General features: G+C 43.6%; 1 protein-coding gene across 8 annotated transcripts in view; it reads left to right on the plus strand.

Moving 5' to 3' along the window:
• The window catches only part of LOC126259993 (uncharacterized), a 224,743-nt gene that overhangs the window by 132,881 nt on the left and 64,315 nt on the right, over positions 1-27,547 (plus strand). For all 8 annotated transcript variants that reach the window (XR_007546584.1, XM_049957135.1, XM_049957134.1 and 5 more), the window contains one exon: positions 21,781-21,961. Coding sequence is in view for 7 of the 8 variants with exons in the window: in XM_049957135.1 (XP_049813092.1) it covers positions 21,781-21,961 (181 nt within the window). In the remaining variant the exon portion in view is untranslated. The remainder of the gene's footprint in view (positions 1-21,780; positions 21,962-27,547) is intronic.

Here is a 27,547-nt window from a genome sequence, read left to right on the forward strand (position 1 = left end):
GATAGATTAAAGATAAAATGAAGTAATTTACTGCCTAAATAATGCTGAATTCTGAGCCAGTAGTCGGATAGATTCATGAATAATGTGTTCTGCAGTTGAAGTTGTTCCTATCCCTAGCTAAAACGGTCCCCCCACATCTTGTTCTTTAAATGTTATCAAATCCATGAAATCCCCCCCCCCCTCCTTAAAAATTCCCCTTTCTAGATATTATCAATCCTTCCACATTGATTTTCATATCTTCAGATTCTGCCAATCCCTATCCTTGAGTAACCTGATAGTTGAGAAACGAATCTTTATGGCACAGACATCCCTGAAACACCTCTGCTCCTTTGGCAAAATACTGTTACCATGCAACCCCAACTACCTACATCCTATCCCCCAGACTGAAACCCTCTGTCTCCACCATCTGGAAGAGCACTCCAGAAACCATGCACCACCTCCAAAATTAAAATTTTTCAAATTTACTGACATCATATTCCCCCATTGTAGTATCACTGCTCATCAATATCTGCCCTATTCCCCTTTCCCATGAACTCACTTGCCAGCTGCTCACAGCACTGAGATCCTATGTTTTGTTTGCCATAATCTCCAGAACTCTCTCCCAGCAGCCTACAAAATACAGAACCCAAACAAATCCAAAGCACTGTTGTCGACCTTTCTACCAAAAACTTCAATCCTATGCAAGTTTCAGTCCTACTCAAAGGTCTCTCCTTTATTCTCATACTCAAGTCTAATTATTTAAACTCATCAGAGACCCATTATGCTTCTCCTGATGCACACAGTGGAAGCACTTTTTTTCCAACAGTCACTCGAACCAAACCAACACAAATCAAACATTCAGCCTTGCCTCTGCCAATTCATAACTCCGTCTGACCATGACCCTCCCCTACTCCCACCTAACCATCCCTTGCTTACCTTCCAGGAGTTCCTTACCTCCAACTTCGTCTCACCTTCCTTTCTGAAACCCCTTCCTTACAACACAAACTTCTAAACAGAGGAAAGAAAAGCCATCCACAACCTCGAGGCAGACCACCGATATAATCTTCCTCCCTGCAGACTAATGCTCCATGAACAACATCGATTATCTCACAGAAGACATCTATATGTGTGACTCTTCCACCTACAAGCCCTACAGTACTGTTCCCATCCCAAAACTCGAGCATGATCTAGAATCCCTACTCAAATGTTTGTGACTCATCCCAGATACTCCCTCCACCCCAATCACACCAGTGTATGTGCTTCCCAAAATTCATAAAACCAACAATCCTGGTCCTGGACACACCATTGTAGAAGTTTAGTGTGTTCCCACAGAAAGAATATTGGCTTTTGTTGACCAACACCTCCAATCAATTGCCTCTGGCCTAGCTTCTCATGTCAAGGACAGGAATCACTTCCTTCATTAACTCTCAACCATCCCCATTATGTCACCATATGGATACCTTTCCAGCACTGTTGACTCCGCCTCCCTATACACCAACATCCTTATATCCATGACCTTACCCTTATTGAGTACTACTTCTCCCAAAGTCATGTTGTTTCCAGACTGTCACCTCATTCTTTATACATTAACAAACTACAACCTCATATGTCTCTTTTGAGGGAAAGATAAACATAAACAAATACATGGCACAGCTATGGGAACCCCCATGCACCCTCTTATGTCAACTTGTTTGTAGGCCATGTAAAAGAAACCTTCTCACACCACTTGTCTGCTACAGGTTTATTGATGATGTCTTCATGATCTAGACCCAGGCACAAGAAACTCTAATGTCATTCCTCCACAGACACAACACTTTTTCTCCCACTCGTTTCACCAGTTACTCACTAGCCCAGTGTACCACCTTCCTGGATGTTGACATCTGTCTCTCTGACGGTTCTGTGCAAACCTCTGATCCCATCAAATTTAGTAACCATCAACAGTACCTGCATTTTGATAGGTGTCATCCCTCCCAAACCAAAAATGTCTACCATGTAACCTGACCACGCACGGGCAGTACATCTGCTTTGGCAAGGAATCCCTTGCTTAATATGGTCTTACTCTGCCTTCACAGGCAGTAATTACTGCCCCCCTACCCAACCCTAGTCCACAAACAGATTTGCTGTGTTAAGTCCACACAAACTCCCCTAATTCTTCAGTTGCACTTACAAACTTGCTGCAACAGAGTATCCCCTTCATCACCCACTGTTTCCCCATACCGGAACAACTTAACCACATCATTTTCCAGTAACATAGTTCCTGGGAAAAGAGGAATATTCTGCCCACAATCCTTTCCATCTCTATGTTAATGGTATGCCATTGCCACCCAATCCTTGTCCATTCTTATGTCACACGTATCCCCAATCCTTGCCCTTGCCGCATAAGTCATCCATCACTCTGCCAGGCGGCTCGCACCTCTTTTATGAGTACATGCTTGGCCAACACAGAGTTCCGGCCATTGCGGCACTACTTCCCTTTCCGCACTTCAGATCCATCCTTCTACTTTTCTCATTCCTCCTCCCTTCCCCCTCCCCTCGCCCCTTCCTTCCCATTGGTTGGTCTTGTTGGTGCAGATCAGGCTTGGACTCGGTTTATGATTTTGGACACACTATTATTATTATTATTATTAGTTTCTTAATTCCCCCTCTCCCCTTGTGGCTTGTGCAGGGGAGGTCACCCAGTGAAATGCGCATTTCATCTATTGTGCCTTTATACCTTTGCACCTTTCCCCTGTGGTGGAAGTAATACACCCAAAACCCAACATGGTAGTCATCCCATTGTGGAGGATCATCAAGTACCTGCATAGTGGTTGGCATCTGAGCACTCAGGGATTGCTCTATTGGTGTCTGCACTGGAAATTCCCCGTATTATGCCAAGGTGTTTGTGCCAGTCGTGGCTGGGGCATGGGGACTCTACGGCAACGGTTACCTGGCTGGGCAGCCTTTGCTGTGCCTCAGTGGCACCTGTGGAGAGAGCTGTGTTTGAAGTAAGACATCAAGGCAGATGAATCTTAAACAAAATGGCTCAGACTTTCTTTCCACTGGTGGCTGCATGGTCCTAGCAGTCCCTTTTGAAGGCAAGGATTACTACAGTGTGGAGAGATAGGACTACACAATGTTCCTTGCATTACGGTACCATGGGCGGAAAGTAGAGCTAAGAGACTAGCTGTTGGCATTCCATTCCTATAACAGTGTCCGTGTGGGACAGCATATGATCTTCAAACACGACCTCCTTTTACAGGCTGATGATTTATGTGCTATTTTAGTCTGGTGGAGTGGGTATTTTCTCAGTCTTGTCCAGCAGGGACCAAAGGACATTAAGGTTGATACTGAGGCCTTCATCTTGGGCTTTGAAGCCAACTTCTTGCCTGGAAAGGTTAAGGTGAAGGAGTATTGATGTGATGTGAAACCTGTCAGCTGTGGGAAGCACCATTCACTTTGTTTACTGCACTGTACTTTCTTCCAAAGAGAAAAGAAATCAAAGAATACATGTCTTGTCTGATCCTTGTTTCAGGAGGCCAAAAAGAAAAATGATGATTTGCATCCTGTACATATGACGATTATGTTTGCAATGGTTCTGACATCATCATCCACTCCCATGACAGTAACCTCATTGTTCGCGCCTTCTATGTTGCATTATTGGGATCACTCAGCCACACCCACTCCCCAGGTGGTTGGGTCCCCCTCCTCCTACAGTCCCTACACCCGCTTTGGGAATGTGAAGTCCCATCCTACCAGAGATGCCGGTCCCTAACCCCAGCAGGAGAAGCAACACCCTCCTCCAGCAACTCGCACCAGGAAGTGGTCCCTCAGGATGCTCTCCTCCCAGGATTCTGCTGTTCTGCAACAGGGTACCAGCCAGTGGCTGAAAAGAGCCACAGGTTGTGAGTTGTAAGGCTTTGCATTCCTCCTCTGTCCCTGAAACTAGGGCAGACAGGCTCTTGCAAACATCTAAATCATTGAAAGAGAAGAGGGACAAAAAGAATACCTCCAAGCCAAAGGAGATTCCAGTAGTCACCATGCTATCGGACCCTGCTTGTTTATATCCTGTACATGAGGCAGAGTCCTGGTGGTCTCTGTGACACCAGATCCCCCCCCACCCCCCCCCCCACCCCCACCCACCCACCACACACACACACACACACACACACACACACACACACACACACACACACACACACACAACTTGCTACTGAACTGTTGTGAATTGGTGATGTATTCTCACAACCAGTGGCTGTTGGTGACTCTGGGGCATGACATGCTTCCTTGGCCCCATCACACACCCACAGGACACCGATAGCCCGATCCTCCAGTGGAACTGTAGCAATTGTTCCACCACCTAACTGAGATACAATGTCTGTTATGCATTTCCGCTGCTTTCTGCATTGTTCTCCAGGAAATGTGGTTCCCAGCATAGTGAACCCCTACCCTCAGCAGTTATTGGGACTGTTTTAAGAACTGAGCTGACTTGACAGATTATCAGGCAGACCTTGCACATACATGGTGAACATGTACCAGTTGATACAACTTCAGAAGCTTTGGCTATTTGTACGAGGGCGTATATTGGTAAAGTGTCTCAGAATGTGTTGTTTGCATTGATTTCTTAGCTCCCCCCCCCCCCCCCCCCCCACCTTTTCCTCATTTTGGGTGACTTTGATGACAACAACCCCTTGTGGGGTTGAACTACGAACACTGGCCATGGTAAAGCTATCAAAACTTCACTGGTAGAGTTTGATCTGTGTCTCATGAATACCGGTGCCCTCACATACTTCATTGTGGCATCTCATCTTATTTGGTCATTGAGCTTTCCATTTGCAGGTCTGGCCTTCTCTCTTCAATCCAATGTAGTGTAATCAATGACCTGTGTGACAGTGATCATTTTGCGATTGTCCTGTCCCTGCTTCAGCATCACTCACTTGGATGTCCACACAGATGGAATCTCAACAATGCTGACTAGAATTCCTTTGTCTCCACCAACGTCCTTCATAGCCCTCCATGCAGAAGTATCATTGTGGCTGTCCAGAGCACAACTACAACCATTCTGTTGACAGCAGGCTTAGCAAACAGACCCCCATCAGAAGACATTACCTCGGTGAACTTCAGAAATTGCCATAGCCATTAGAGCTCACAGATGGACTCTCCAATGCCATAAGTGATACCCATCAATGGAGTACCTCATTGCCTTTAAATGGCTACATGCCTCGGTTTGGCACCTAGTAAAATGACAGAAACAAGAACGCCTGGAATGGTACACTACTATCTATGGACAGCGAATACCTCCTTTGCAGATTTGGGAAAAGGTGTGATGCCTGTGCAGATGCCTGTCCTCCACAAGTGCACCTAGTGTCTCCCTGAATGATATTCTTTACACTGACCTAGATACTGTCACCAAACATTTTGCTCCGTGTTATGTTCAAGCTTCTCCATTTGTGGATTATCAGCCTGGATTTCAGGTCCGCAAACAGTAGATGGAGCAAATTCACTTACCTTTCACTATGCTCCATTCAATGGATGGAATTCCTCAGTGCCCTGACATAATTCCAGAGCAAAACTGCATACATTGTCAAATGCTCAAATACGTATTTTCAACCATATCTGGAGCAAGGATGAGTTCCAGTCTCAGTTGCAAGAAAACATAATCATACTGCTGCTGAACCCTGGTAAACACCCCCTTCAAATAGACAGCTATCACTCAGATAGTCTACTAATGTTCTCTGCAAGTTGCACAAATGTACGGTAAACCAGCAGCTATGACGGTAACTTGAGCTCGGTGTCCTTTGGCTCTGTCCGAGGGCAGGTTTTGCCAAGACTGTTTTATTGCTGGCAATTTGCCTGCTTTGAATCTGCTATCCAGTCAGCTTTTGTCCAGTATCAATATGTTACTGTTGTCTTCCTTGACTCAAAAACAGCTTATGACATTGTATGGCATCATCACGTGCTTGTTACGCTACAAGAATGGGGTCTCCATGGCCAGCCCCAGACTTTTGTCTGGAACTTCTTGTCACATCGCACTTTCTGGATTCCAGTTGGTGCTTCCGACAGTGCCTCTTCCCCCCCCCTCCCCTCCCCCCTGCTCCCATATACAAGAGAATGGTCTCCTGGAGGTCTCTGTATCAAGTGAGTCCCATTTTCTAGTGGCTATGAATGGTCTAGCTGCAACTGTGGGGTCTAAAGTGTCACCCTTCCTGTATGCTGATCATCTACATCTACATCCATACTCCGCAAGCCACCCAATGGCATGTGGCGGAGGGTACCCTGAGTACCTCTATCGGTTCTCCCTTCTATTCCAGTCTCGTATTGTTCGTGGAAAGAAGGATTGTCGGTATGCTTCTGTGTGGGCTCTAATCTCTCTGATTTTATCCTCATGGTCTCTTCGCGAGATATACGTAGTAGGGAGCAATATACTGCTTGACTCTTCGGTGAAGGTATGTTCTCGAAACTTTAACAAAAGCCCGTACCGAGCTATTGAGCGTCTCTCCTGCAGAGTCTTCCATTGGAGTTTATCTATCATCTCCGTAACGCTTCCGCGATTACTAAATGATCCTGTAACGAAGTGCGCTGCTCTCCGTTGGATCTTCTCTATCTCTTCTATCAACCCTATCTGGTACGGATCCCACACTGCTGAGCAGTATTCAAGCAGTGGGCAAACAAGTGTACTGTAACCTACTTCCTTTGTTTTCGGATTGCATTTCATTAGGATTCTTCCAATGAACCTCAGTCTCGCATCTGCTTTACTGACAATCTACTTTATATGATCATTCCATTTTAAATCACTCCTAATGCGTACTCCCAGATAATTTATGGAATTAACTGCTTCCAGTTGCTGGCCTGCTATTTTGTAGCTAAATGATAAGGAAACTATCTTTCTATGTATTCGCAGCACATTACACTTGTCTACATTGAGATTCAATTGGCATTCCCTGCACCATGCGTTAATTCGCTGCAGATCCTCCTGCATTTCATTACAGTTTTCCATTGTTACAACCTCTCGATACACCACAGTATCATCTGCAAAAAGCCTCAGTGAACTTTCGATGTCATCCACAAGGTCATTTATGTATATTGTAAATAGCAACGGTCCTATGACACTCCCCTGCGGCACACCTGAAATCACTCTTACTTCAGAAGACTTCTCTCCATTGAGAATGACATGCTGCGTTCTGTTATCTAGGAACTCTTCAATCCAATCACACAATTGGTCTGATAGTCCATATGCTCTTACTTTGCTCATTAAACGACTGTGGGGAACTGTATCGAACGCCTTGCGGAAGTCAAGAAACACGGCATCTACCTGTGAACCCGTGTCTATGGCCCTCTGAGTCTCGTGGACGAATAGCGCAAGCTGGGTTTCACACGACCGTCTTTTTCTAAACCCATGCTGATTCCTACAGAGTAGATTTCTAGTCTCCAAAAAAGTCATTATACTCGAACATAATACGTGTTCCAAAATTCTACAACTGATCGACATTAGAGATATAGGTCTATAATTCTGCACATCTGTTTGACGTCCCTTCTTGAAAATGGGGATGACCTGTGCCCTTTTCCAATCCTTTGGAACGCTACGCTCTTCTAGAGACCTACGGTACACCGCTGCAAGAAGGGGGGGCAAGTTCCTTTGCATACTCTGTGTAAAATCGAACTGGTATCCCATCAGGTCCAGCGGCCTTCCCTCTTTTCGATTTTAATTGTTTCTATTTTGCATTTACTATTGCTCCTCTACTGTGGGTGTTGCTGAATACCATTTGCAGTATGCCATAGAAAGGCACAGCCATGGCGTCCCACCTGTAGCTTTCAGTTTTCAGGTGCCATGATGTGTCTTCTTTTGCCATCATACTGACCATCCACAACCAGAACTCTACCTTGACAACAAATTGCTCATTGTGGTGGAGGCTTATCATTTTCTCGGACTGACGTTTGATGTCCAGTTGATATGACTTCCCCATCTGTGCCAGATTAAGTGAATGTGCTGGTCACATTTTAATACTCTTTGCTGTCTCAGTAAGATCACCTGGGGCACTACACTTTAGTGGCTTTTACAAAGCTCTGATCCCGCTATGTTTTTACTGTGGGAGTCTGGTATATGGCTCATCATTGCCTTCAGCACTGTGGATGCTGCACCCGTTTCACCATTGTGAGGTCCGATTTTTGACAGATGCCTTGCGGGCCAGTCCTATGACCAGCCTACTTATGGAGGCTATGATCCCTCCCCTATAGATCAGGTGCCAATAACTGCTGCTCTCCTGAGCATCTGAACTATTATGTCCTTTTTAATGGCAAGGAGATCCCCCTCCCACAACAATGCAACGATGGTCCAGTACTGGAGTCAAGATTGCCGTTCATCCACGGTGTCTGTGCTCTGAACTCCAACTTCCTTCGCTGTCACTTTTTACCAGGGAACGATAGCGTACACCCCCACAGTGTGTGCCTTGGAGCTGTCTTGACCTATCTCTTGGACTGAAAGACTATTTTGACCCCATGGTTTTTCACTGCCTGCTCCTGGCTGTCCTTGATGCGTTTCCGGGTTCAGAAGGGGTATACACTGACGGCCTTACAGTCGACAGATGAATGGGTTTTGTCCACATATATGCAAGGTTCAGTGAACTACCCTCCCTGCCAAACAGATGCAGTGTCTGAATTGCAGAATTAATGGCCAACCCTTGACCCCTCAGTCATGTTCATCCTTGCACCAACAAGACATTCTCAATCAACAATGACTTCCTGAGAAGTCTTCAGGCTATTGACCAGTGCTACCCTGCACATACTTTGGTTGTGACTATAAAGGATCTCCTTTCTGATCTCCATGATGCTGGACAGTCAGTCATATGTCTGGATACCCTAGGAAACAAAAATGCTTTCTGATTGGCCAATTAGGCTATAAGAATGCTGACATTTGAAATTGGGGCACTGGAATCAGACCTTCAGTCAACTCTGTGGGGGCTAGGAACACAGATTGGTGTGCCCTGGTTTCTCTGTACAAAATGCAAACAGTAAAGGAGACCACAACTGTGACAATCTCCTCTTCATGCTTCTCGCAGGCTGTGTATCATTCACTGTCAGTGTGGTGCCTGTATGATGGTGTACCTCTGGTGCTAGTGGATGACACCAAAGCAACTGATGTGGTTTTAGGTTTTACCCGTGAAAGTGATTTCCACTCCTCTCATTGAGATAGAGCAAATTGGCCTCATAGGCGGCTTGAGGGATTGTCTTGGTGCCCTGTTGCCTTTCATGACCCAGGGGAGACCCATGGCTACCCTTGCTTGGTGATCTTGCCTCATGCCTGCCCATCCTACCTTTTTCATTCTTCTATTTCTTCTACATCTGTTTTCTGGGAAGAACAGTTCACCCACCTTTGTTCTCTTACCCTTCTGTCACTTCTCCTTGCCTCCATTTCTTGGTTTTATTGATTCTCAATTCAAATTGGGTGCAGGATTTGTATTCTGTGTTCTTCGTCTCTGATGACTCTTCCTGGCTTGACACCTGTAAGATGGAGGGACTGATGACTTTTAGTTTCATCTCTTTGACACCATCAATACAATACAATCCAATAGTATACAGTCTATTTTGCAATATACCCACACACTCCAGTTGTGTCATATACCAGCTCTGCTGTGATTTCAGCACAGCATTTTATGTTAGGGTGACTACCAACCAATTGTCCACCTGAATGAATAGCCACTGCCAAACTATGGCAAAGAGCAGAAATCACTCCTGAGCACAACATGCTTGGTTTCAGTGACCTGATTCACAACCCTATGCCATTTGGATCCTTTCCCCAACAGCAGCTTTTTCACATTATGTAAATGGGAGGTGACCTTGCAATACATCTTTTGATCCCATAATCCTCCTGGTCCCCATCTTCATTAGGCCTTGCCCCACACCCACCTCAACCTGAACTTATGCATCCTGCATCAAAGCCTTTTGTCCACTCTCCTTCTTTCTCTCTTATACCTCCATCTCCAAATTCAAACCTTCACTGTTCACAACTCTCCCAACCTGTGGCCAGAGTGAGTTAACCGATGTGATACTCCTACCCCAAGCACCTGTTGCCTCCCCCTCCAAGCCATTAGCCATGATTCCAATACTGCAGTGCCAACACAAGGTGTTGGCTGTACAGTCACATGTCTACTCTACATCTCAGAAGAATAATGTTTAGTTGAATGTGGATCTTAATCCAGTTCCACGTCCAGAGGAGCTACTGACTAGGTTATCAGGGGCCTACTTCTATTCTAACACAGATGTAGCTGACACTTAATTGAAATTATCATTAGATACAGTATAAAACCATTTTATGGTCATCAGTATGCCTAATGAGCTATATCAGTATAGTAGATTACCTTTTGGTGTTGCAAATGCTCCGACAATACTTTAAAAATATTTAGAACAACTTGTACAGGGGTTACCACAGACTGAAAACTATTTAGATGACATTATAGTCATTAGGTCTGCCTGGAAGTGAACCCAACAATTTATATCAGATATTTAGGGAACATCAAGTTAGTTGGGCTCAGATATAAATTAACTAAATATAGTTTTTTCCAATCTAGTGTCAGTAGTAAGTATCTTGTTCACATACTGAGCAGAGGTGTCAGTCTATGTCAAAGTGAGTAATTATTTTCTTCACCCAAAGTTTTGGAGGGGCTCCATTTGTACTTGGGCAAGATAAATTATTTATGATGACATATTCACAATGAAGGCTGTGCTGATATTATTGTAGCTTTTGTGACTGAAGGGAAGAACATGCTACGATTGTAAAGCCCGGTAGCAAAGAACAATTATACATTTATTAAGTCTGAGGGTCAGAATACAGTGAGACATTTCCTTGACACACCTGTTTGCACTGTTTGGTTCACACAGAAAGTCAGTCTCTTATGTTGCACTGGAAAGCACTTAAACAAACGAAGAGACTGTGGTCAGTGGAGAGCAGCAGGCTGCTCAAGATGAACTGAAGATGGTGCAGTGAGATCGTGAGCTTGAATGGGTGAGATGAGGCCCAGTGGAGTGGTAGCTCAAGGATGGTTGAGATGAGGTCCAGTGAGGCAGTAGCTTGGGGATGGTTGAAATCTGTGGACACTGCAGTGAAATACTCGTTGGCTTGGCAAGGGGAATCCAATTGATGAGGTGCTAGGTGCATCTGGCACAAACCTGGAGTGTGAACTGACACAGAGCTGTCAGGCAGTGACCTAAATACCTGCCAGGTAGAAGGATGCCAGTGGAGGCACATGACTTGTGAAAGTGAGGCAGTAGTGCAATGGCAGCTTCGTTTGCGTATGTGCTTATGCCTCGGTGACCAGGCTGGCACCTCACAGTACCGTGGCAGCTGCTGAAGGCTCAGTTGAAGATGATCTGGCATGAGTCTGTTGATGCAGACTGTTTTCATCAGATCTCCAGAGGATGTGTTATTGTTGTTAGCAGGCCAGAGCTGTGGCAACCCACAATACACGGCTGTATGGTTGGTGGTTGTGGCACAGCAACAACCAGGGGTTGCAGTTACACCACCTCAACCACGTTCAGAAAAATTTAGGTGAAGCTCAGTAGTCCATCAGTTGTGAAGCAGCAAACCGAGCCCAGGCAGCCGCTGCAAGCCAATTAGGACATTCATGCGCAGAATGTGTACAGTTGAGTCGTCTGGTGTGTTGCCTGCAGCACCTGCACCTGCCTGCAGGTTAGCTGAAGGGCACTTATGGCTACCTGTGCCCTAAGGGGCAGTGTTGGAACAGCCTGATTCAAGGTATCAAAAAATTCCATGTTTTTTCATGTGGAATGAAACACCACATCGATCAGTAGGCACTTATGATGGCTACAGAAGAGTCCAAAGCACCAGGTGGTGAATCCATGATGTTCCAGATTCATTTCCTCAAGCTGTTACATGAGTTACAATGGGGATAGTTGAGGATGAAGGTGTAGATAAAGCATTATGTCCTTCAAAATAATCGTGTATATTGCCTGCGAATTGACAATAATATCAAATTTGCAGTACAGACCCACCAAAAGTGTATGTGGATCCTTCTGATGTGGTGTGATGTTTCTTCCCATGGCCTACTCCTGGTACCATGTGCATGTTGACTTTACAGACCTGTTCAAAGTAGCTGTGTAGTTATTTGTGGTGGATGCTTCCTCTAGTTTCCTATATGTCATGTGGATGTTATCAGTGAAATCAATAGCTGCAGGTCAGGTCCTGGTAACTATCTTCACCGTAAAAGAAGTGCCACAACCCACCCTATCTGACAATATCTCACACTTCAGTGTGTGTTTCATTCCTTTTGCCAAAGGAATGGCACAACACTTTGTGGCATCGGTCCTTGTTATTCCATCTCAATATCGGAAGCTGAGTGGTTCGTCAGAATGTTCAAGGCCAAAGTAAACATGATGATAATCTCAATGATGTCTCAGGAAAACCTTACAGACTTCTTTGCTATGTATCAATTCACCTCTATATATTGCCATAATCCAGGTAAGATGGTCATGGGTGCAAACTCTCTTCCCAATCTCCTATAAATTTCCCAGTCTTCTGCACCTGACCTATTGAGCCCAGTCCTCACAGCCACACTTGAACTACTGTATGAACTCTTTATTCTGGGCTCGCTACATCCATAAATAGTGGCAGGCTTAGGGATTGTTACTGGTTGTGGGGGATGTCAATAATTTGAAGTAGCAGCCTGTGCGAGATTGAAATCAAGCTCTATCTGTGATAACTAAGTGATGATATGCCCTGTCCCCCAACATGGCCTTGGCAGGATCAGAGTAGCCACTTGAGGTGAGGTGTGGGCATAACCTCTGCCCTCTCTGTAAGCTAACATTCCAAGACCACCAAAGGCAATAGACTTTGAAAAGCCTACCTCAGTTTTTGACCTGGACTTTGAGTTGGAACACTGATTGTGTGTATTGTGTTTTAAGGCAGTTTTTCCCTTGTTCATTGGTACTGATTTGACATTATATTACTTCCATGAATTTCCAACATGCTGGAATAGCTGTGGGTCAGCAACTTACATTGATCTGTACAATGAAAAAACCAGTCCAAAGTTCCAAATTTAACTTTTTTTATCCACTTGATTATTAGTTTTAGGTCGGGACCCATTTCAGATCGTCATAACATATTCAAAAATGGTATTTCTGAAAATGCAAAACTGTGTCAAAATGTGCAAATGACAGTTACAGCACATACAGAAGACTGCAGTCTGTAACTCTGCTTTATAAATTATGTAAAGTAAATCAAAATTACCATAGAACTGATGAGCAGTTAGAAAATTTTACTACCAACAGAGATGCAGAAGCGGGCAGTAAGTAAAAAAAGTTGTCTACCCCTGATCTATGGTATTTCATGATGTGATATTAATGGACACACACCAGTTGGGAGGCAATGTGGTGTGTTTCACCCAATTCCTCTACTATTCTGAAGGCATTCTGGCAGTGACTATTGCAGTGTTGTCAATGTTTTTGCAGAGGTCTAGTATAATAGTTGAAAGTTTCAATCCATCCCGAGATTCCACCAAAAATGGTGGGATGCTGATGGAGTAGGAACTCATTAACTGATATATCACCACTAAAACTCAGTATGGGTAACACAAGACTACCGACTGATGCACTCTTACTTGAAGGGCATGGGCTAGTGAATAGTGTTTACAAATTATGCTCACTTAACCTCTTTTTGAATTAACCCAAATAACACAGAATGATTAGAGCCTATTGCCTTCTGTAAAACACTCAATTTTTTTGGCAATTTATCTGGTAAAAAATATGCAACCAGTCATTTTTTGATGATTTATTCAACCATGAACATGTTGTTCAGCCACTGCAGGCTCATCATCAGATGAAAGTTTTACAAGAATGTTATGTTGTGGACCAAGTGTAGCTAGATGCAGTGCTGACGCTGCTGGTGGAAATGACAGAAATTGAGTAATCATTGATGAAACATTTACTAACCCAAAATGATTGAATACATCATAAAAAAGCGACTGTTTGTATATTTATGACCAGATAAATCGCCAATTTAAGTCACAGTCACAGTTCGTCATCCACAATGGATATATTGAAACTCAGTTCTTTATTTATTTTTTATTTACTGCTTGCTATTGAAAAATAAATACTTTTTTCATTGTAGATACATAACTCCAAGTCGTGAATCTGCATAATAAAAAGGAATTAAATTATGTAAGAGAATTGAAGCTTTCTGTTTGCAAATCAAAAAAGAGATGCGTATTTCTAAATTTGAAAGAAAATGTGCTGGCTCCATTTCAGCTTATTCATCTACAAGCCATGGAATATTACACATAGAATCTTGGGAGGGGGACATTAGACAGGGAGGGGAAAAAAGGAAGACAATTCAAAAACCAAAGTTAAGGGAGATCCACCTTGTATGATGAGGAAATGGTGAAAGATGTATGACAAGGAAATGGTGAAAGATGAAGCACAATGCAACAGAGAGTGTATGTTTGCATCTGTATAGAAAGAAAGGACGAGAGATGGAGAAAAGGGTGCACCTAAAGGATCGTAAAAATAAGCAAGTAAATAAATTGAAATAAAATAATGTGGCATTATGATGCACACTAAGATAAGAAGAAAAGGACTAAAGGTGTTAAGCTAATTGAGCTGAAGTTCAGGAGGGTGACTGGTTGAGAGAATATTATGGAAAATAAGTTCCTATCTCCACAATTCTGGAGACTGGAGCTACGTAGGAGAGCCCAAATAACCCATGTGATAATAGCAAGCACACTGGTCTTTTGAGTCATACTCAGCATACAGTGTTGTACACTCCCAAGGCAGCTAGTTGGTGTAACCATTCAGACATTCTACTGGATTGGTGATAATTCCTGTACAGGAACTTCCATGCAATGAACATGTCTGCTGGAAAACAGACGAGTAGTTTCATATGATGTTCTGCCTTTAATGTTGTAAGGTATGCCAGAAGTGAGGCAGAAATATATGATAGAGGGCAGACACACAGAGCAAGTTTTAAAGTGTGGGTGGTTGGACGAGTAAGAGCTTTGAGGTAGGGATAACGATGTGGAAACATCATATGGCATGATAGTGCAATATAATTTGATAGATAAAAAAATCTACTCACCAAGCAGCTGCAGGAGATCGCACATATCAAAAGGGTTTTTCACATGCAAACTCTCAGAACCAGTGGCTACTTCTTCCGGCGGAAGGGTAGAAGGGGAAAGAAGAGGTGCGAAGGAAAAGGACTGGAGATGTTTAGGAAATGGGGTAAATTTCACAAATGCTGTGATGGAAGAAGGTATTTAGAGATTCCAGGAATTTTAACAAGTCAACTTCACCATGAGTCCATATGGAAAAGATGTCATGAATGTTTCTAAACCAAACGAGGGGCTGAAGTCTTATGGATCCCAATCTTGGTTCCCATGGCTTTACCCCAGATCCAAATTTTACCCCATTTCTTAAACCTCTCCAATCCTTTTTCTTCACCCTTCTTCCTTTCCTTTCAACCCTACTGCCAGAAGAAGGAGCCACTGGCTCCGAAAGCTTGCCTACGAAAAATACATGGTGAGTAGATGTTTTATCTATCCAATTACATTATATTGCCATACCATATGATATTTCCACATCACTGCCCCAATCTCTAGGCTGCTACTCGCCCATCCATCCATACTGTAAAATTTGCTCTATGGTCTGCCCTCTACCATATATTTCTGCCTCACCTCTGGCATACCTTACAATATTAAAGGCAGAGGAACATATGAAACTACTTATTTGTTTTCCAGCTGACATGTTCATTGCATGGGAGTTCCTTTATGGGAATTATCACCGAACTAATAGAATGTCTGAATGATTACACCAACTTGCTGCCTTGGGAGTGTACAGCATCATTTGCTGAGTGTGCTAAAAAATGTGACTCAAAAGACCGATGTTCTTGGTATATCACATGGGTTATTCTGACTTTCCCACCTAGCTCCATTCTCCAGAACTGTGCAGATAGACGCTTACTTTCAATCATATGAAGACATGCTCGAAAAATGGGTAACCCACAGTATTCAGAAATGGAGAAACATTGGGTTGTGTAAGTAACACTGGAAAAATGTTATTTGATTCTTATTTGCTTAATGGAAATCCATGCACTATGGACCAATTATTGTTCATAATTTGTCATATCCTTATATTGGAACATAACATGAAAAATAATAATTAATAAAGGAGAACAATAATACGTGAAGATTTGTTTTGTACATTATGAAACATCCACAACCACAAATTACCATTAACTGTAGTAAAAAGTATTGTAAAAGAGAAAACTGGTGAAAACGCGTCATATATTGCTCAAGTAAATCGATTCAGTGGCCACTTTCATAGTCTGATGTCGCAGAACAGTGCATCCATTGATGAATGCAATGACCTTGAAAGAATTATAAGTTTTTTAATATTGTGAGTCTTTTTTCAGATTTTCATAGATGGTACTAGCCTGTTTAACATGGAAGTTCAGTTTTGCTTTTATTTCTTTAATTTTCTGACCATATATCACCGGGCCAAGAGCATAGGGACTTGACCAATGAGAAGTGGGATTCTATACTCCTGGATGAGAGTAGATTCAGTCCAAGTTCATAGTTATTCTGGGCGAACCATCGTATGGCAAAAGATGGGCAAATGTAATGCACCCAGACCATTGTAAAATACTATCATTTTGGTTGTCCAGATGTTACGATGAGGAAAGGTGTAATGTTGATAGGGGTACTGACTTCCAAATCATTGAAAATAGCACAGTCACTGGTAATTGTTTTTGTGTCACTGTACTCCTGACCCCTTTGTGCAGCTTTTCAGGATGTATCTGGCCCTGACTCCATTTTTATGAATGACAGTGCAGGTAAAGGAGCTTTTGAAATGGGAGTATATGTAACAAATGGACTGACCTGCCTGTTTCCCCAACTTAACTTCTATTGAATACATGTGGGATGTGTTGGGGAGCTTGTTCACATGCATTAACGACTGTCTAGCATTTGCCAGCCATGCTGGTGGAGGAATGGAATGCCTTACCACAAAAACTCTGTACCAACCTTGAAGCCAGTATGGGTGCATATTGCAGAGTATGCGTTGCTGTCTGTGGTGTTAACACGTCCTATTAAGGACCCTGTCCTGCCTTTTGTAATATCAGACTGTCATAAATCACTGTGACTTCAGTATAATTGGTACCTTTGCATAAAAGTGCAAAGGCAGTTGTGGGCACTCAGCCTTGCATACTAATTCTGACCTTCATGACCAATAGCCAAATTCCAGTTGTCATATTGGACATATGGTGATGCCAGCAATGCCAACAGCCTGCATTTGCCCACACTGTGAGTGCCATTTGAGCCACGGTAGTTCCAGGTAACACATTCTCCACACCCTACATCCTACTATGATAAAGGCTTGAATCTGACTAGGGTGATGTAAGGACATGGGAGTTACCATAAGGTTCTGTTCTGGGTCCATCGCTTTGCTTGATGTGTATGGACGATCTGCCACTTAACATGACAGGTAAGTCAAAAATTTCAGTCTTTGCACTTTGCAGATGACACAAGTGATATTGCAAAAGACATAGAGTGCAATATAAGTAATGTAAATAATAAGGTAGGCAGTAACATCAGCACATGGCTCTCAGTGAACAGATTAATTTGTAAGTGTAACAAATTGCGATATGTACAGTATCCGATATATGACGCGTGTAAAAGCTAAATTTTACTGTCTCAAGGTGGTCAGACAGTCTGTGAAATTAACCCTTTTACATCATCAGGGCTGATGGTAAATGAAAGGCTTTCTATGAAACATCATGTTAAGGATATTGTGCAGAAACTGAATGATGCTGTCATCACTATAAAATTGATCTCCTTTGTCTGTGACACTGAAACACAAAGGCTAATTTATGTTGCTTGCTTTCACCGTATTATCATTTATTTTGGGGTTACTGCGTGTACTCACCAAGAATATTTTTAGCCCGGCAAAGTTTATTCAGACTGATGTGCAGCATGAGTTTGTAAACAACACGTAGGCTGCTGTTAAAGTGTAGCAGAATTCTACCTTTACCATCTCTTCACACATATTCCATATGAGCTTTGTCGTTGATAACACTGATTCATTCAGAAAAACTGAAACATACATTCAGTGAATACCAGAGAGAAAAATTAATTACAGTTGAATGACACATCCTCAGGCACTGTACAGAAAGGTGTGCATTATTCAGTGGGTTTCATTTTCAGTGGGTTTCATTTTCAGTAGGCTTCCAATTAACTGCAGGAATTGACTGATGAACCTCAAGTGTTTAACACCCAAGGTGAAAGGTTTCCTTGTGGCAAACTCCTTCGATTTTGTGCACGAGTTCCTTACGGTAATTGTGAACTTTAGATAATATATTATCAGTCATATATTCTTAACACATTTTTTGCCTTTTATTAATTCCTTTTGAAATGAACAAGCACCTAAAATACAAATTCACTGACATTACTGTCAAGCAATTCTTGAAACATTTCAAAAGCGATGCTTGGCAGTAACTGTGTGTGTATCACTCAACTGTGGCGCTAACGTGGTAGGCATTTGACAAAAAGTTAAGAATTTTAGAAATAGAAAAAATGCTCACAATACCAGATTGTACCACAGTCTTCTAACTGTCAAGCAGTTTCCATTTTAAATGACTGGAGTGGAGGCTGGAACACGATTATGTACTGGTTGGCAACCAGTGTTGTTGTGGTCATCAGTCTAAAGAATGGTCTGAAGCAGCTACCTATGATCGCCTATCCTGTGCAAGTCTCTTCTACTCTGCATAACTACTACAGCCACAGCCTACAATCATTGGAACCTGCTTGCCGTATTCAAGCGTTGCTCAACCTGTACAATTTTTACCCCCACTCCACCCCCAACTCCCTATAGTACCAAATTGGTGATTACTTGATGCCTTGGATTGTGTCCTATCAACCAATCCCTCCTTTTAATTAGTTTGTGCTATAAATTTCTGTTTTCCCAATTTATATCCAGTCTCTCTTCATTAGTTATTTAATATACCCATCTAATATTCAGAGTTCTTCTGTAACACCACATTTCAAAAATCTCCATCCTCATTTGTATAAAATATTCTCGGACTTCTTACCATGTCAGTTCAGGGTGAAACTTCAAGATTTTGACAATTACCTCCATCAACTTAGTCAGGAACAACTGCAGGAAGTCCAAGAATGTTTTAAACAACAGTGCCATTGCAAAAGACTTTGTTCTCCAGTCTCTTTTGTGTGAACTGTTTATTGTTTATGTCATTTATAAAAGACTAAACTCCAGGCAAATACCTTCAAAAAACATTTTCAAAATTTAAATTTATACTTGATTTTAACAAATTTCTCATTCTCAGAAATGTTTTTTTGTTCCTGCCAGTCTTCATTTTACAGCCTTTCTACATCAGATGCCATCTCTTATTTTGCTGCCCACACAGCAAAACTCATCTACTACTTTTTGTCTTATTTCTTACTCCAGTTATGTCAGCAATACCTGATTTAATTTAAATGTATTCCATTACCCTTGTTTTACTTTCGTTGATGTAGTCCAGTAGTACACACAACATATACTGCTGATATTAATACTTCTTTACAAAAAACTGTTAGACTGTTACTGTATGACAATGGTACGCTGTGTGCTTCTCCTAAGGGACGGAAGACACTTTTTCTCTGGTGTTGTGGCAGATATTTTCAATTCCATTTTTGTAATGTGTTAGCTAGAGTCATCCCAGATGGATACTGCCCGTCACTGCTTTCATGCAGTGTCCAGTATCAGTGGAAAGTGTTGATTTGTTTTCTTTTTTTAAAAAAAAATTAAGTGGAATGTTAAGACCCCATTTGATCAAGCAGTCTGAAGTTAGCCTATTTTAATATTCATTTTATCAGTATATATTAGCAGGGACCATAAAGCATGAAGAATAACTGGTTCTTGAGCAACACTCCAGGGCTGACTTGCCCTGTCTCATTTTGCCCTGCCGAACGCCATCTGCTACCATCATGCAGTGCTGCTAAATCTCACCGGAGTACTGATTATTCCTCATGTTTTACTGTCCCTGTTATTACATACTGCTAAACTGAATATTGCACTAGACTAATTTGGGATGCTATATGAAATGGGCATGTAAAATTTTGCTTTACAAGTTATTTTGTCTATAATGAGAAACAAACTTAAATTTTCTGTTAACACTGTGCTTCACATGAAACATACGATGAGCAGTACTTGTTTGGACTGATTCCACCTTAACATTGCACAACCGAAAGTGCTGCCTAAACACTGTGAAAAAAATACCTGACTGTTCTTAGGCGACACACATTGTATGTCTTTACTACATAGCCATGTGTCTCAAAGATACCTGCCAGAGACTAAATCATTCTGGCTTATTCCATGATAGTTGTTTGATAAAAAGTATGCTAGCTGTATCGCTTTGCATATCTCAAGCAGTTGTTTTGACCTCCAAATGTGGACATCTCAGTGGTATGAAGATTCACCAGAAATGACATGTTTTGGATCCCACATTAAACTGTAGGCCCTCTTTCCATGGCAGAATTTCTGGGACAGGTTAGGGACATGCAAGCTGCCAAGGTGGTGTCCAATGAAAGACTTGCACCATGTCTTAGAGCCACTTGAAATTATAATTATCACTATGTCATTATTAAGCAAGTCGTTACAAAATATGATTTTAATTTGTTTTGATTGCACTAAATATTTAAGCATGCTTCACATCTGCTTTTGCAAATACTTATTACAATGTACAAAATATTGCTTTGGTGCCTGCGTTGGGTGTGAGAGGTGGAGCGCATTACCTCTGAACTACTATTCTCCCTGCGCAGGCTGTGCAAAGAGTGTGTGTGTAATATTTTGATGCAAATCTGTAACATATTTTTTAGAAATAGGGCAGCGAAATAAGTAATTCTGAACACTAAATTGCAGAAATTGAACACTAAATTGCAGAAATAAGGCAAGCTATATTTTAGCATTCATGATCACACAGAATAGCTCATAACAGTATGTTGTCAAGGTAAGACCACAAATTATACAAAACATTGCTGTAGATGTCTGTTATATTCCGTGTAGTACATTCTGCTGCCTACACATACACATATAAAATATATTGTCACATACCCCCAACAACACTCCTGCCAGAAATGGAGAACCAACTGAAAGCCTTTGGAAAAATGCAATGATAAAACTTCATCTTATAAGAGAAATCTAATACAATTAATTTGGTTTTCTAGAGTAAAAGACTGTAACTACTGTTAGCAGCATGGTGAGCAACAATGTTCACTGTAAACAGACACGTAATTTTAAACTTGTAGATAACTAACATTCTTCTAGATTTTGTTTGTTATCATGTAAATCTCAAACAGATAGTAAGACTTGTAAATAAACAGCAGCTATGTAGTGTAACCGATGTAGCTACAATATTTTTTCCCTAATAGTGTCTTCCCTCCTAATTTGATTATGTTCAATTATTTTCTGTGTGAGTATGTATAGAATATTGCAGGCTTTTTATAGTTGATTGTTAGTAATTCTTACAGAAGTAGTTTCTGGCAGTGCTTTTCTCTTCTAATGTGTGCATCGATAATTCAATGTCCATACTTTTTCTCTTTTGTAATAATATGTGTCATACACACATGGATGGATATATATCACACACACACGGGTGAATGCATATGGTAACGTGGACATTCTTGTGTTTTCCTTATTTCTTATCCTCTGCTTGTCCTCATTGTGTATCAAGATGAACAATATGTTGTTTCTGCTGTCCTTACAAACATGGTACTCAATGTAATAGGATATTCTGATTAAAAGACAGAAATTATTTGTTATAAAATTTTGCAGGAGTCACCTTAACAAACTGTTCTGGAGATGGAAACTTGCCTGAATCTGGTACTGGCTGGGGTGAAGGACACTCAGAAGAGCGGCGGGCAAGTGCACCATTGAGAAACAATAGTGGCTCTCCACAACCTTCACAAAGCACTCATCGAGCTAGTTGGCATGCTCCAGATCCACATTCTTGCATGTAAGATGATTTAATGTAATGTTCATCTAAAGGAATTTTTGTCATGCAGTAGTCATAACTATTTGCGCATTTTGTTTTTTATGAGCTTTATTTATCTTTTGCCTGCTGATAAACTACTTGTCTGATAAAAACTTGTTTTATTTTATTTCATCTTTACCTACAAACACAAAACTCATATTGACTACATACAGTTATATTCCCATCTGTGTGAAGGAAATATTTACTGCCTTCTTCCCTCTTTTTGGTGTGTGTGTGTGTGTGTGTGTGTGTGTGTGAGAGAGAGAGAGAGAGAGAGAGAGAGAGAGAGAGAGAGAGAGAGTGTCTTTTTCTTTGGTTACTTTCTCATCTTGTCTGTGTGTGAACTCCTTCAGATCTTCTTCTAACTTCATCATTTCCCATATTTGTGCTTTTGATTTTTGCATTTCCTCTGAGTTACTGGTAGTTTACAGGGCACCAGCAGGTGTCGTCTTAAACTTCATAAAGCAATTGTAGACAATTTTAATAAGGCTGTGTAGATTTTCTGGAGATCTCTTGTTTTTGGAGACTATAATGTTGATTTTTTTGTTAGACAATACTGATTGAGGGCATCTGCTTGTTAATATCCAGCTTTGGATTTTTTTGCCATTATGAAATTTCCAGTGAGTGTTGAAGGATATAGTGTAACACCCATTTGGTTTTAAACCCAACAACCGGCAGTGATTTATCTGTTAAACCAATAATGAATTGTGAACTTCAAAATTTTCCCAGCGAATTAAGTGTGCGAAGAGATTTCGGGATTGCAGCCGGTCGTCGTAAACTTCATTCCACGATATTTCAAGTGGACACCTGCCTGTCATCTTCAGGTGTCCAGTTGAAAAATTGTGGAATGAAGTTTATGATGATAGGCTGCAATCCCAAAATCTCCTCAAACAATAATGAATTATTTATTTGACGAAGATGGTAAAATGTAAACAATGAAATGGTCTAAGCAGTCATGTCCAGATCTTAGAAGAAAATTATAATGTCAAACAGCCATAAAGAATCACCCAATCATTTTGTTTAATGAGGCATTACACACAGGACACTATGAAGAAATCCGACTCGTTTATTCTCACGTTCAGTTGCCCGAGACTCCCAGAGCATGTTAAAGCGGGGTTCTTACGTTTGCCAGTACGACCATATTTCCCCAACCCAATGCGCTGTTTTAAATGTCAGCGCTTTGGGCATACTACGTTGGGGTGCAATGGGATAGCCACTTGTGGTAAATGTGGTCAGCCTGCCCATGAAGCAGCCGATTGTTCATCACCTGTGAAGTGCGTGAATTGCTCTGGGAGTCACCCTGTCTGGAGCCGGGTCTGCCCCATCTATCTCGACGAACGGAAGATCCAGGAGATCAAAACATCTAAGCGCATCCCCTATGGTGAGGCGAAGAAGCTCTTTAAGGCCAGCAACCTCCTGTGTTTACGACATCTTTCGCTTCCGCTCTGAAAAAACCGGTACAAATGGCCACTGTTGCTATGCAAACGGAGGTTGCTAGTGTTAGCACTAATGCCTGCGTTTGCCAGTGCACTTGTGCTGCTGCGGTTGTTTTGAAACCTGCAGCTCTCCCCGCAACGTCGGACAAGGCCGTGGTTGCTGACATTGGGGTACTTCCTGCCTCTTCCCATATGGCGCCTTCTGCCCAGGCGAGTACAGCTCCACCTGCTGACAAGGCTCTGCATTCTAACCCCCCCCCCCCCCCCCCAAGACAAAGACGCCGAAGGTGAAGGTTTTGCCACCTGAGGAGACTGGTCAGGGTCGGTCCGATGACGAGGCCATCGTACTCTCTGACATCTCCCGTGGGTCGTCATCGGAGCTGATGGACATTGATGTCGACCGGGGTCGGTCAATCTTCTCGCCCCAGGAATAAATCTCCGGCCAGTACGGGCTCTCCTCCAAAACACAGAGGCAGGGTGAAAGTTCAGCCACCCTGATCTCTGGCTCCAATATTACAGTGGAACCTGAATGGGTTCAGGACGCATGTGGCCGAATTACAACTCCTTGTACGAGAGTGCCCTTTGTGCTTATGTCTCCAAGAGACACATTTTTGGGCCACTGATGCTCCTTATTTACGGGGCTATACCGTATATCGGAAAGATGATCTGACGGGGGAAAGGGGCAAAGGGTGGTGTTGCGGTTTTTGTCCGTGACATGCACCCCTCATCTGAGCTCCCTCTCGTTACAGACTTGCAAGCAGTTGCAGTTGACCTTCTTGTGGGTCGGAGGCTCACAGTCTGTTCACTTTACTTACCACCTCAGGATGCGATAGACTCTGAGGCTCTCACAGACCTTATTAGCCAACTCCCCCGCCCATTTCTTCTTCTGGGGGACTTCAATGCTCATAATGTCTTATGGGGCTCTTCGATTACTTGCCCCAGGGGTCGCATTCTGGAAAGCCTCATGATGTCTGAAGAACTGTGCATCCTCAACTCTGGTGCTCCCACTAATTTCTGTACTGCTTCTGGGTCGTCATCAGCTATTGACCTTTCCTTTTGCTCTCCAGCACTCGCGGATTCTGCTCTGTGGGAGGTTGCTGCTGACCTCCATTCTAGTGACCACTTCCCCCTTTGGATTCGCCTCCTGGATGAGGCTATGGCATTACCAGTGCCGCCCCGGTGGTACCTCTGCCGAGCTGAATGGACACTTTTCAGCCAACTGGCTGTTTTGGAACACCGTGCCAGCGTCCACAAATGTTACAGCCGTGATCTCCCATGCTGCTGAATTGTAAATCCCACGGTCATCCGGTCATCCCAAGAGGCGTCCTGTCCCTTGGTGGACCACTGAGTGCCGCTCAGCCATCCGAGCCCGCCGTGCAGCTCTGCGCCGCTTCAAGTGCCGTCCCTCAGCTGAAAATCTTGCGGGCTTTCGGGTGGCAAGCACCAAAGCGCGGCAGGTGATTAAAGAGAGCAAACGACGGTCATGGCAATCGTTCTTGATCTCCATCTCCCGCTCCACTAGTTCTACGAAAGTAGCCATCAGGAGGATTTCCGGGAAACTCGGCCAGCTACCTGTCACGGCATTGCTGCATCAGGGAAGTCTTCTCACGGCGCCGAGAGACATTTCCCAGACACTGGCCATGCATTTTGCAGCATCTACCGCCACTATTAACTGTGATCCAGATTTCTGCCGCTACCACAGTGCCATCGAGAGGGGTCACTTGGACTTCCGGTCTCCAAATTCTGAACCCTACAACTGTCCCTTCACAATGTGGGAACTGGATTCGGCGCTGTCTGTGGCTCATGATACTGCGCCTGGTCATGATCAAATCTGGTACAGCATGCTGCAGCACTTGTTACTGCCTTCCAAGGAAGTTCTCCTGAATTGTTTTAATATGATATGGTTATCCGGCACGTACCCTGACTCGTGGAGGGAGGCGATTTTGATTCCCCTCCTCAAACCGGGGAAGGACCGAACGCATCCCAGTAGTAATCGGAGTATTGCTTTGACGAGCTGTGTCGGGAAGACGTTGGAACGCATGGTCAACCGTCGCCTGGTTTGGCTGCTCGAGACCAGGCAGCTCTTTGGCCCCTCTCAGTGTGGCTTTTGGAGATGTCGTTCCACTATCGACAACTTGACCCTGATTGAGGCGGCCATCCAGCAGGCCTTCCTACATAACCAGCATTGTCTAGGTGTCTTCTTTGATATTAATAAGGCATATGACACTACTTGGCGCCGCCTTATCCTCAATCAACTCCATCAGTGGGGCTTTCGTGGCCGTTTCCCCATCTTCATTCAGTCCTTTCTTTCCCACCGCCTCTTTCGATATCGGGTTGGTACTGTGCTTTCTGATTTGTACGTGCAGGAGAATGGTGTTCCTCAGGGAAGCGTTTTAAGTGTCACCCTCTTTGCCATCGCCATTAACAGTAACGCGTACACTATCCGGAGTCCTGCCCAATGCTCCTTGTTTGTGGACGATTTTGCCGTTTTCTGTTCTTCTTCTAGTCTTGTCACTGCTAGTCAGCAGTTGCAGCTTACGATAAAACGATTAGAGGCATGGACTGCGAAGACGGGTTTTACCTTTTCTGCAGACAAATGTGTGTGTGTTCATTTTAATCTTTCTCGACGTCTTTTTACCTCCCCTGAATTGCGTCTGAGGGACACCATTCTTCCTTTTAGAGACACTGTGAGGTTCCTGGGCCTCACTTTTGATTCCAAGTTGTCGTGGTTGCCTCACCTTAAAGACCTCAAGGTGCGGGCCCTGAAGGCACTGAATATTTTGAAGTGTCTGAGCCATCGGTCCTGGGGAGCAGATCGGGTGCGTCTGCTGCAATTTTATAGGGCTTTCGTCCGATCGCGTCTTGACTATGGTTGCACCATGTATGGGTCCGCAAGGCCTTCGTATCTGAAGATTCTTGACGCAGTACACCATGAGGGTATCAGGCTGGCCACTGGTGCCTTCCGTACTAGTCCCATCCCCAGCCTGTGTGCTGAGGCAGGGGAACCGCCGCTCGCCATCCGGCGGAAACATCTCATGGTGCGACGGGTGTGTCAATTCCTTGCCTGTCCTACCTCCCCTGCGTACCCTACCGTTGCCCAACCGCCTATGGAACGTCTCTTTTCCAGTCGTCCCAGGGCAACGAGACCATTTGGGATTCGTGCCAAGCATTTTCTTGAGTCCCTTGGTGTGGAGCGTATGGCCCCCCAACGACTGGGTTTTACTCGTCTCCCTCCCTGGTTGCTCCAGAGGCCCAGCGTCCTTTTAGACTTGTCGGAGTACCGGAGGAGCTGCACTCCTGCGTTTGTTTTTACCTCCTTATTTTCCGATATTTTACACCAGCATCCGGACCATGTACCAGTATTTACGGATGGCTCTAAACAGGGGGGGGACTGTTGGTTGTGCTGTTGTTTTCCCTGATCGAGTCGTCAAGTTACGGCTTCCTGCGGCGTTTACCATCTTTGATGCCGAATTGTTTGCGATCCTGCGGGCATTGGAGCAGATGAGATGTGTTCCCAGTCGTAAGTTCCTCATCTGTTCTGACTCCCTGAGTGCCCTTCAGACCATTCAACACTTGTACCCAGCGGATACAGTCGTCCAGAACATCCATGATGCCCTACTCCACCTGCAACTGCAGGGGAAGGAGGTTTCTTTTTGCTGGGTGCCGGGGCACGTGGGTATTAGGGGAAACAAACTGGCGGATGTGGCTGCCAAAGATGCATGTTCCTTCCCTCACGTTGTTGAATGTGCCGTCCCCCTCCATGCTGTTACCTCCCTCCTGCGTTTTCGTGTTATGCGTCAATGGGAAGAGGAGTGGCTGGCAGTCGGTGACAATAAGCTGCGTCTGGTCAGGGCCACCACGCGGCCATGGCGTACGTCCTACCAGTCATGCAGGCGGGATGAGGTTCTCCTCACTCGCCTCCGCATCGGGCACAGTCCCTTCACACATGGTTTTTTACTCCGGCGGGAGGATCCCTCAGTCTGCAGTGCTTGTGGCGTCCAGATTACTGTCCGCCACATTTTACTTGACTGTCTTTTATTCTCTGACCAGAGGGCGGTGGTTTCTTTGCCACCGGATTTGCCCTCTTATTTTGCAAGACGGCGCAACGTCTGTGGTTAAGGTTTTACGGTTT

Source organism: Schistocerca nitens, chromosome 5 (genome assembly GCF_023898315.1).
Source record: "Schistocerca nitens isolate TAMUIC-IGC-003100 chromosome 5, iqSchNite1.1, whole genome shotgun sequence".
NCBI lineage: Eukaryota > Metazoa > Arthropoda > Insecta > Orthoptera > Acrididae > Schistocerca > Schistocerca nitens.